Source organism: Lepidochelys kempii, chromosome 1, assembly GCF_965140265.1.
Source record: "Lepidochelys kempii isolate rLepKem1 chromosome 1, rLepKem1.hap2, whole genome shotgun sequence".
Classification (NCBI taxonomy): Eukaryota; Metazoa; Chordata; order Testudines; family Cheloniidae; genus Lepidochelys; species Lepidochelys kempii.
The window spans coordinates 305,808,867-305,820,951 of record NC_133256.1 but is presented as its reverse complement, the minus strand read 5'-3'; the positions used below and the strand labels follow the sequence as shown (position 1 = coordinate 305,820,951).

The 12,085-nt window shown below is 36.1% G+C and overlaps 1 protein-coding gene across 19 annotated transcripts in view; it reads left to right on the top strand.

Moving 5' to 3' along the window:
• The window catches only part of ANKRD26 (ankyrin repeat domain containing 26), a 197,220-nt gene that overhangs the window by 50,844 nt on the left and 134,291 nt on the right, over nucleotides 1-12,085 (top strand). For 17 of the 19 annotated variants that reach the window (XR_012156802.1, XR_012156803.1, XR_012156804.1 and 14 more), the window contains 8 exons: nucleotides 2,067-2,127; nucleotides 2,538-3,517; nucleotides 4,518-4,644; nucleotides 6,180-6,229; nucleotides 7,491-7,593; nucleotides 11,048-11,076; nucleotides 11,176-11,263; nucleotides 11,356-11,400. Coding sequence is in view for 16 of the 19 variants with exons in the window: in XM_073328178.1 (XP_073184279.1) it covers nucleotides 2,067-2,127; nucleotides 2,538-3,517; nucleotides 4,518-4,644; nucleotides 6,180-6,229; nucleotides 7,491-7,593; nucleotides 11,048-11,076; nucleotides 11,176-11,263; nucleotides 11,356-11,400 (1,483 nt within the window). In the remaining 3 variants the exon portion in view is untranslated. Of the gene's footprint in view, nucleotides 1-931; nucleotides 1,056-2,066; nucleotides 2,128-2,253; nucleotides 2,457-2,537; nucleotides 3,518-4,517; nucleotides 4,645-6,179; nucleotides 6,230-7,490; nucleotides 7,594-11,047; nucleotides 11,077-11,175; nucleotides 11,264-11,355; nucleotides 11,401-12,085 lie in introns of those variants that run through there. The other 2 variants (XM_073328181.1, XM_073328176.1) reach the window with 2 other exon arrangements.

Below are 12,085 nucleotides of genomic sequence, written 5' to 3'. Positions count from 1 at the left end.
TGATGCATGCTCCTCGGCTCTGGCCTCATGTCAGTTGAGCTCCATAATCAGCCCATCTAATCTGTACAGATTATATTGGTTTCATCCATGCTGACAATGTCAGATCACAATTGAGGACCTTTCATGTGAAAGTCATGATCTAGATAAAGAGTTCCACTCTTTTTGAAAGACTATAGAAAGACACTTTGGCCCCTACAGTATAGTCCAGAGGAGGAGGCATGTTACACCTCAAATTTTTTCCAGGCTAAGGTTAACTTCTCTTACTGTTATCAACAGGAGTCCTCAGAGCTTCCCAAGAAAAGATCTCACTGTAAGTGAAGGAGAAGCTCAACCTTATCTTCTGTTAGAACCCACACATCACCATCCCTGAGACAAGAAATAGATTCTACGGTCAAGAGTCCTGGACTGATCTATACAGATCTGTTCACCCTGTTACTCTCTCACACACACCCTGCCCCTGCACACCTGTCCCTTATCAACCTCCTTTATTTCTTTTTGTAGGATGGTACTGTACTAGAATTAAGGATTGCAGGATCCTAGAAGTTATCAAACAGGGTTATTTGGTCCAGTTTCAGGCCTTGTCCACCCATCCCCATTCATTTTTTAGAGATTCCTCTTACAAGAAACAAGAGAGAGTCATTCTCCTACTGCTCGGTGCAGAAGTTTGTATTGCCATTCTGAAAAAGAAAGGAGGATGACATCTCCAACTCAACAAATTCATTTATCACTTTGGGCTCAGGATGGTCACTCTGGCTTCTATAATTCCCTCCCTAAAACCTCAGGATTGGTTTATGACTTTTGATCAGCAAACTGCATATTTTTTATGTATGCCTTCCCCTGTATTGCAGCATTCTTTAGCTTGGGATTCGATATTGGTGAAAGGAATGAGAAGTGATTGAGTTTGCTCTACCCTTTATGTTCTTGGGTGGGGGACATGAGGATGTGAAGGGTGCAGCCGCAGTCCCAGTGGAGATTGCTGGCCAAAAGAATCTGATCTTTCATGCTCCTGTGGGATCTATGTGGACAAAACATCTTGAAGCAACAGGCATTGAAATGTAAGTAACTGTTCTGTATTTTGATTTCTCTTTTTAAATACAAGTGCTTATAGTATTAACATACCATTGCTAAAATACACAATAGGCTGTTAAGGAGCACTAGGTCTTTTTCTAAGCACCACCACTTGCTGAATAATTTGATTCAACATGGTAGACACTAGAATTATTTATTAGGCCTTTTCCATTCTCATTAAGCATGGAACGTGAATAATGGAAGCACTACCTGCTGAAGGTCCACTCTTTCAACTGTGGTTTTCATTAGACCTTCTGAAACCTCCTTAGAAGTTGTACATGAAAATTTAGGAGTATGTTTTAAAAGCATTGCATAGGGAATTTCCTATGTTACACCAGTGAAGAAACACATAGTTAAATCTTCATGAACTTCTTTGAAAACGTACCTTAAAATACAGTCATTAGATTATCTGTCTGGATCACTAATTTCTTTTTATCCAAATTCCTGCAAACTTCTGTATAAGTATTTTTTGTATCAATTTGATGACTTTTCCTCTTCCACTCAGATGATAAATTGCTGAATTTCCACTGTATTTCACGTGCATTGTGTGTTAAAATAGAAGCAGTAACATCTTCCCATCATGATGTAGGAATTTTGATGTCATCAGGCAGTGGACTGGGCCATTTTAAGTGACTAATCTGTTGACTAATCCTAGGGAACCAAGTATTTAAGACTCTTAGACATAAAATTTAAACAAAACATCCTAAATGCCAGTATTGCTAATGCCGACTGGATTAAAGAAAAGATTTTGTAGACTATAATTCACTTAGAAATATTGTATTTAATGATATATGGGCTAAATCTTTTGGGCAAAACTCTCATTGACTGACTTCAATGAGAGTGCTGGCTGAGTCAGGACTGCAGGATGGAGACCTCAACTGGCATTGTCAGTAAGAAAATGTTAATGAATTTAGTCTTCAATATTTGATAAAAAGAGAGGGGTGTTGCTTACTATTCATGTAAAAACTCAGTGTGCTTAAAGTTAACTTTATTTACAGAAACCACAGAAACCAAGTTTGACTCTGCTAATGAACTCTTCCCAGCAATTCAAGAAAAACAGTAAGCAATTGGGGGCGGCAGGGGGAATCTCCTTTACTACATTATATGTTGATAGGAAATTGTAGATTTATTATGTATTTTACTTCCTCTTTTAAGTATATTTAATCTTTGGTTTTTTTACTGTAGTAGGTGAGAAAAATAGCATTATGAGAACAGAACATATAGCCATTTCACAGCAAAATAAATCTGATTGTGAAGCTGAAGATGTCATTGAATCCCCTCCTAAGCCTTTTTCCCAAGTCAAGTCCTACCCTCGACCTGTCCATCCCTCACCTGGCTCCTTTTCAAAACCTTCCCAGATGACTCCTCCTCTCCTGGGGTTTAAACAGGTAAATTTTTGTTTGTGCAATTAATTTGTTGGTTCCTATGTTGTGTTTTTCTTTTTCAAATTCATCTATGATTTTATGAAGATGGCGAGGATATTAGAATTGGAAGTCCTCAGTCATCAAGGCAAAACCTCAAACAAGTAACCAGAAATCACACAAATTTGAATAAAAAAGAATGTAAAGAACTGACAAACGAAGATATTTCAGAAGCAAGCGAACAGGAGAAAGGAGAATTAGAGGAAGAAGAAGAGGAGGAAGATGATGAGGAAGAATTTAGTCAGGAAGAAAAGGAGGATGAAGATACAGAAGATGAAGAAGGAGGTCAAGATGATTACACAGAAGATGAGGAAGAGGAATATGTTGGAAAATTGGAGCATAAGCGTGATCAAGAGTTAGAAATCTTTAACAATGCTGTTAAATCTGAAAGGGAAGTTAAAAGTGGAAGCAAAAATATACACGATGGTGGTAGTCATGAAACATGTGAAGAGGAAGATCAGGAAATGCAGGAATCTGTTGATATTCCTGTGTCTTTTATAGCTGGACATTATGAAGGTTTAAAGGAAAATATAACTGCCATATCATCTAAGATGGTAAATAATGAAGTACCTTATGATTCATCAAAAAAAGGTGATGGTAGTGAACATGAAGAAATTAATGAATTTCAGAATACAAATGAATTGTTACATACCGATGGAAATGAGAAAATCAGATGTAAGAACTGCTCTTCTTTTGAAGGTTCTGAAATGACAGCCTGGAAAAAAGGTGCATCTCCATCTGTCTTAAATAGTTGTTATATTAAGGAGGAAAACCCAAATCTAGTAGATGATATCTTTGAAAGTGATGATGATCCTTGGTCAGAGACAGAAAATCCAAGGTGCGAGAACAGAAGACAGGACTCAGAGAAGCTTAGATTTGTAGGTGATCAAAATGCTGGAAAGGAGCAATGCAAGAATTCCAAGGAATTGGGTAATACAGTCTGTGAAACACTGGAACCAGAAAGTGAGAATTTGCCTGTAAATAGCGGTGATGAAAATCTAAAAGAAGCGTTTCAACCAAGCATCAAAGTAAGTAAAAAGGGACAAACCCAATAACAAGGATTTTTACATAGGTAAAGCAGAAGATAAGACACAAGGTACTTGTATTGTAACTGAATGGTTTGAATATAGTTAAATGAAAAACCTTTATACAAGATTGATAACAAGAATCATGTAACTCAAATTTAATCTGATCTTCAGCATTGAATAAAGAAATGACTGACCATAAACTTGTTTCCAATAAAGCAGAGTTTTCATGCATTAGTTAGGATAGTAATGAGCAGCATTTTTTTTATTCCAAATGTGGTTATGATGCTATAGAAGGATGAATTTTAGACTCATTGTTCTGAAGTCAGTATAATTTGTGGCCTAAAGAATGATGCATAAAATAAATAGGGTATTATCTGCAAGAGTAATTGGGCTATGACAAAATCCAAATGTGTTACGAAAAGTAAATTGAACTATAACAGCATAAACTGAATTTTTTTTAATTTACTTTTTTTTTTAATACAAAAATGAGTAAAAGAAGGTGGTTGGAATATAAAGTCACATTTAGAATCAGAAGGTTAGTTGCGCACCTCTGGGACAATACAGATAAAGCCCATTGTTAAGTGTGTGAGATCTGGGAATAAAAGCATTCTTGGTTGAGGTGATCAAATAAGGAATGAAATTCCAGAGGAGATTAGGTAAATCTGACCATCTTTAGAAAATGCTGCAAGAACTTTTCACCATAACAAAATGATACTCTCAACATTGATACCTTCATCCAAACAAATTTGTCCCCATCCAAAAAAACAAAACAAAACCCACCTAAAACAAATGAATCATCCACCCAACTAAACAAACCCCATACCCAAGCAGAGTTTTTTGCCTCAAAAAATGACTCTGCTATTACTGTTGATTTAATGTAGCAGGCACTCAGACACTACAATAATGAGTGGGAGTATAACATCTTAAAATAGAAAATAATTTGGTTTTGTTTAGTATTTTTCTTTGGGAAGATATTTTTTATTCAATCTCTTTCTACTAGGAAGAATCATCAGAGGAGGAAGATGACATAGAACAACCACAAATTTCAAATGTTGGAGATAAAAATTTGATTTGTAGTGGCAACCGTGAAGCACAGAATCCCTCAGAAGATACTCCTGTTAGGAAAGGTAAATTAGTAAATAGTAACCCAAATGTTTTTCTTAGATTAGTTTACTGTGTGAGAGTACTAAGAAAAGATCATAATTTGCTGCCTCTGGTATTGTGAACCATGAGATGTTTTTCACTTGCCCTGGTACACTTTCAGGGAATGACTCAGCTGATAAATCACTTTGTTCTTTTGTTTCTGAAGGACTCCAAAGAGTACAAGACACACATTACACTTGAAGCACTTACACCTGTCTTGAAGCACTTATAATCTAAAAAAGGCATAAAGTAGATTGGACATATTGTAAAGCACAGAAATAGGAATAATTCAGATTTTTTATAGCCTACATTTTTAAATTAAGTCACCTCACAGATATCCCTAGCTGGGATGATTTAACTGGGAATTGGTCCTGCTTCGAGCAGGGGGTTGGACTAGATGACCTTCTGGGGTCCCTTCCAACCCTGATATTCTATGATTCTATGATATGTCTAAAATGACATTGGTGAGTTGACGACAACAATCAGAAGAGAGGGTGAATGTTACATCCAACCGTTTAGTTGAAGTTGTATTTCTACAAATTATCTAATTTCACAACCTTCAGTTGCTTTTAGATGATCAGATAGCAGCAGTGGCTAGTACTGATGTTATTTTTCTTCTGTGTCTGGCAGGTAGGGTTCAAATCTATTTTTTGATGGGATGTAGCTTCCATCACCGTGCCTTTGTAACTTTTGAGTACTGCAACACACTCCAAATCATGCTACACCTTAAAACCATTTGTAAACTGTGGCTAGTACAGAATACATTTAAGTGGAGCTACTCAGTGGCAGCATGTAACACCAGTGCTCTATAAAAATCCTTATTCAATTGAATCTTCTATACCAGTTCAGATATTTGTTAAAGTTCCTCCCAACCAGCAGATGCAGCCAGAACACTGAATTTTGGGGATGTCATCATGCCTTCACATATAAGGATTTAGGTATTTCTCAGGGTATGTCTACACTACAGCTGCTCAGCTACAGCACTGCATGTGTGCCAGCGTAGCACCGTAGTATAGATGCTTCCTGTATCAGCGTAGGAGTTGTTTCATCAGTGTAGGTAACCAACCTCCGTGAGAGGCAGTAACGAAATCGATGGAAGAATTCTTCTGTTGATTTAGCCATATTTGCACCCGGGTTTAGGTCAATTTAAGGGCTGCACTTAAGTTGCAAAATACTTCACAGCCCTGAAGGACATAGCTAAGTCAATGTAAGTTTTAAGTCTAGACCAGGACTTAGCCTTCAGTTTCTTTCTTCAGCGGATATGGCAGGTGTTTAGCAGGCTCCCACTGGAGGAGGGAAGAAAGATGGAGTCCTAAAGAAAACAGAGTGACACACTGTGGTGTGCAGCTACCTTAGCAGCACATGTGAATTATTTGTATACAGATTGAGATAAATTATGTATGCCTACTGGCTATTTTATGAATACAGGGCTTATCAGATAGAGAACAAACTAATGTGAAATGTTTATAAGAGAAAAGTAAAATTTCATATTTGTTTTATTCTGTGGATACAATGTCAGTATTAGGATTGGAAGAGGAGGAGGATACAGAATCACCCTGGGATTCAGAGGTACTTTCCATTAATATGGCTATTATGATCCCACCAATTGTATTCGATTCACTACCTCTCAAGAGTTTACTTTTATTGCATTTCTGACTTCTTCGCTGCTTAATGGATCATAGGGCTTGATGCTGTGGTTTTGAAGTACTTATGCTATATTAGGGGCTGATTAGTTAAGACTGCTAATAACCTAGGTCTCCTGGCAGTGACCCCCCCCCCCCCCCGATTCAATTAGTATTTCTAGCATCATATTGAATTATTAAAGAGTTTAGTTGTTTTAAATGTTTTTGAAAGTTAAAAATATTAGGTATTTAAATCTTTTTTTTATTTTATTTTAAAAAAGACAATGAAATCTTGGCCCCATTTAAGTCAACAGTAAAACTCTCATTGAATGGATTTGGGGCCAGGTTTTCACCCTTTATCTGATCTGCAAGCATTGCCTCTATAAATCCCCTCTTAAGCTGATGCACATTATGAAAAAGCTGTAACCATTGGAGCTGCACATAAACCCTAGCTATTGTCTCTTGCCTCTCCCATATCCAGAGGATAGCCCCAGTTGCTACTCAGTTCTTGCAGACTGCTTTAGGAAGAAAGGAGAATGTAGTGGTGTTTTATCACATTAGTCTCCTTTTGAGAGCATTTAACTTTTATCCTTTTAAAATATTAATCTTAAAGTTTTAGGATAGTTAGTGTTAGTGTTTGTCAACTTTTTGGCCTTGTTGGACTTTGTTTCTTTAGTCCTCCTCATAGCATTCCCTGTGCAACTGTGGGCCTATTGATTATCGTAGGGTGTATGCACAATTCCTATAGACTTGTGTGCTGAGGACATGAACATCACCTGCACCTACAGTATAGAGATACAAACAAACAATCATTGTAAAGAACTGCAATTATTATTCAAGCAGTCGGGTTTTTTTTCATTTTCTTGATTTGTTATCTTATTTCCCTACTTCATGTTACCACTTCTTCTGTGTTTATCAAGGCTGGTTCAGACATCTTAGTTGACAGAAATTTTAACTAGCATTATATTAACACTTTAATTAAAAATATTCATAAGTATTACGATTTTTAAATAGTCTATATTATGACATTCCTTTTCCAAAGCTTTTTCAGAGATATATGAGTACTATGTATAGTGGGTAGAACACAAAAGTATTTGGTTGTAAATCATTGCTGATACCCAACAACTAAAAATATTTATACTTTTTCTGTAGAAAGCAATTAAAAATGAATTGTATCCAGGTTATCATGCATATTTTTAATTAACCAGTGTGCTTCTGAAAGCCCAAGAAAACTACCAGTCAACCTGTTAATTTCATCTGCTGTCAGAACTGAAACACACATGCAGAGTATTTTTGAGGAACCAAATGAAGGTAATTTTATCATTGTATTGTTATCCATACTTCATGAGCTTTTATAGAATAAGCTTAATTTTCTATGTATTCCTTAGGAATTCTTCAAAAAAAGGAGGTGGTGGTTCTCTCAGTGGCAATAGAAAACTGTTTGTTAATTGTCATTATTAATAGATTTGGGTTTTTTTATTCTTAATAAGAGCAGAAAATGCTTTGACATTAATTCAGGAGATGATCCATTTCAGAGGAACTCTGGTAGTTTGTATGTCCTTGGCCATTGACTAGCAGCTAAAATGGGTAGTAATTGGAATGATACTCTCCTTAGTAGTTCAAACTCTATTTTCACTAGACTTGTAAATGTTCTTCAAAATCTTGACAAGGTTCATTTTTTTTATTTGTATAGAAAGTTTTTTCTGACAGAAAAGATGGTATGCGAGATTTTTTTATGGTCAAAAAGTGTTATGATTTGCTGCTGTTATATTTATTTCCTCTCTGTAGTTTTATTGGCCCAGGAGGTTTAGCCTAGGAAAGTTATAAAGAGATGGTGAGGTTTTGGCTTGATAGAATGTCTGACTCTGAATGACCTGAGATCATCCATTGTGTATTACTTGAGGACCTCATAATCTCCATCCTGAGAGTGAGAAACCTTAAGGGGGAAGGAAGATTTGGGTGAACTCCCAGAGGCAAAGACAGAGTATTTTATTTGCTTAGCATCTGTGTGTCTCATAAATGGTACTCTCAGTGCCCAGCTATTTTGGATTCATTGCATTTATATTTTCAAATATTCCACTTTCCAGAGCTTAACAGATGGTTCTAGATAGAAAGGAGTGAATGAAGTAGATAATTTTCTTGGAAATATATGATTTTTTTCATTTTCTGAATTCAGACTTTATCTATGAATACTAATTTATTTTTGAGTCCAGAAAGGGTAGTACTTGGCATCTGAGAAGTCTAGTTTTCTTAACTGTTCAAATGGCAAATGGGAAGTCTGTAGTTGTATCCCTTTTGTGCGCCAAATAATCTTTCTATAAATCACTGTAAAAGATTATTGCTCTATTCAATATTAAAAAAGAATAACAATATGAACCTTGCACAAAATAATGGTTAATAGTTACAGATGTCTTTTGATTGTTCAAGACATTTGACACCTCACATCTTGATTAGCATAATTGTGCAATACTTAATACTACCTTAGTGGCCACTTTGTTTCAGTTTATGCAGAATTTGGTAGTCTGCATGGTTAGTGGAGCAGGTCCAGCTGGACCCATCATCCTTATTCTTCATTCATTCCAGTGGTTTTGGCTGCAATTAATATTATGTGTCAGTATGTAAAGCCCTACCTGGCTTAGAGCTGGACAATTTTGGACATATCAGACCAGATTTTCTTGAGTGCTGGGGCCCTTTGGCACTGCTTAGGCACATAAAGGTGCTGTAATCTGGCCACAAATTCTCAACAGAGGGACCATGGGAGGAACTCTCTGTTGGGTGTAACTTTGCCAGATCCAGGTCTGTGCCTTTTCTCCGTGCCCCATCTGGTATAGAGTTCCAATCTGCTATGGCAGGGGTTCTCAAACTTTTGTATTGGTGACCCCTTTCACACAGAAAACCTGTGAATGCAACCCTCCTTATAAATTAAAAAAAAAATTGATACATTTAACACCATTATAAATGCTGGAGGCAAAGCGGGATTTGGGGTGGAGGCTGACAGTTCATGACCCCCCATGTAGTAACCTCGCGACCTCCTGAGGGGTCATGACCCCCAGTTTGAGAACCCCTGTGCTCTGCCAATCCACTATTAAGAATCAAGCCTCTTCTCGTTCTCTGTGCACCAACAAAATGTCTGAGATACCTGATGCACTTTTGCTTCCTGTCCCCAGAAGCGCGCTCTTGACACCTGGAAGAAACTGTTCTCATTTGAAAGTTCTGGGCTATGGAACTTGCTACTTCTGCTGGTTAGCCAGAGTTCAAATCTGTTAGCCTGTAGAGCAAAGACTGACTCTTTTCAACCCAGCATCTGCCTGATTCTCTAAACTTTGTTGGCAGTATCTGTCCTCTTTTGAATTTCTTGACTTTTCCTGGCGGGTGAACGTTGAACACAAAAGGGTAATACTTCCTCCTTTTGTAGCTACTTTTATATTGATCTCTCTCTTTGTTTTGCCTGGAAGCTAAAGTAATGGATAAAATGTTATTTGATAAAATAATACATAAACCTTAATATTTAAAATAATAAACTTTCTGCATGGTGCTCTGTGACTACGTGCTTATGAGGAGGGCAAGAACGTTCTACTGCTAAGACAGCATGTTTCTTCCTAGTTTTGTCTTTAAAGAATTCACTCTCATTGGAACATGATGAACATATTGACACAATTAAATGAAAATTTCATATCATATGTCATTAAGTTGTAGCCAAAACTTTTCCATCTTTTTGAAGGCTTGAAATCCTGTACTGCAGGGTTGCTTTGGGGAAGTCTGTTGCTTTGCATTCCCTTTACTTTGGTATGATTCTGCTAAACTAAATAAAATGTTTTTTAAAAAGATCAAAAGACAATTGTAGAAATACATGAGAGAGATTACCGTATCACTGGACAGCAGTTTTGTTGAGATGAAGTAATAGTTGCTTATAAGAACACTTGAATGTTGGTAGTATTAAAATTGTGCTGTACATGCTTTCTAACATTTTATATTCCTCGTTGCAAAAGAGAATCGAGAAACTATATGATGACTAAGGTAGAGGCTACAAGAAGTGTAGATAGGCCAGTAGATCACATGGGTATGGAAATGATTTTACGCTAGACAAAAGTTGAAGCTGTTATTGAGAATTGTATTAAAAGTGGACAATACAGCCAAACAGAAGAGTTGTTTCTGTAAGTTCCTGGTAATCAAAGCACACTGATCTGTAGATCACTAAACTGAGATAACATCATTTAGAGGTCTCTGTGTTGAGAATTTGTTGCCAGATAACTGAACTGAGATGATATCTGTACTTGCATATAACTCTCCTCCGACTCCTCCCATCTACAGAAAATAGAGATTCTTCAACACACAAACACTTGTGGGATAATCATAATAATTGTACTGTTGCACTGCTTTATAACATATTAAACTACTCCATTCCACTTTGGCTTTTGTAACTTTCCACTCAGGGAATGGATTATTGCCTTCTAAGAAAGAATAAAGGTTTTATTTTTGTACTGTTGATCAGCATGGCCTTATTACTTCACATGAATTACTCTAGCTTGGTCACTTGAAATCTGAGATGCATGATTGAACAATCTTGAGTTTCTATAATACTAACGTGCTGGTTGCTATGATATATTTAGCCTAACTAAAAATAAGTCTTGTGGAATTAAAACAATGGTTGCAAATAGTCAATACGTAGTTGTCACACAAGGTACTAATTTTGCATGAAGTTGATAACTATTACACTTCAGGATTTTAAAAGACACTAGATAATACTTTTTCCTCCTCTTTTTAGGATTTTGTGAAAAAAATCTTGATTCACAGGTAAGTGTCATTTATGCTAAGAATTTGTCTTACTAATTAAAGAATATATCATTATTTTGAATTTTATTTAATTTTTGTGTGTTGGATTGTCTATAATAGCCAAAGACCACACAAGCAATTTTAGAAACAAATGACACCTCTTCTTGTCCTGCAAAGGGAATCGAGATTGGCAAAAGGCAAAAGTCAGGTAATATTCACTACATCACATTTTGGTGTGGGATTGAGCATCTTCATTAACAAATATTTATCTTCAACATTGCTTATTTTTTTCTTTTGAAGATTTAATGGAAGAACTTGGTTTAGATGATGCAGATGATATTGAAGGTATTTATATGTTTTTTGTCCTTTTTTTTACTAACATGTTTTAATTGCAATTTATACAAAAAATGATTTACAGTCAATGTATAAAACTTCCATATTTAATTTGTTAGTATTCTTTGCTTTTAACATGCCTTGTGACATTTGCTAATTCTTTCTTGAAGAATACACAATAACTGATCCAAAAATACAGCCCCAGTTTGAGATCCTAAATCTTATATAGAGAAAATGTGGACTTAAAGGATTTTTAAGTTTGGTTTAATTTACATTGATTTGTAATGTGTCTTTTTTTCTTTTATTTATCAGCCAAGAGCTGAATTCAGGGTTCTGTGTTCCCGCTGCAAAAATTAGGTGTTAAGCATATCAGCTGAAATGGGGGAATACAAAACCTTGGATTCAGTTCTAGGCAGGTCAGTAAAAGAGAGAACTTTCATGTATTTTGAAATGCATTGTAAATAAAGTGTATATAGCGTACATGTAGTCTGTTTATGATTTAGGATCTCAAATTCTTTTTGTTTTTAAAAAGGAAAGGTACTTCAGTTCTCCCCACTTCGAATTCAATGGAGGCTAAGCTTCTTTTTAGAGAAATTTGTAAATGTATGCTTGTAGTTTGAAAGCAGAACATGTGTTAAAAGCATGAGCTTCCATTTTTCTCATCTTTTTGCAGCATGTGCTTTTTTGGAAGAAGCTA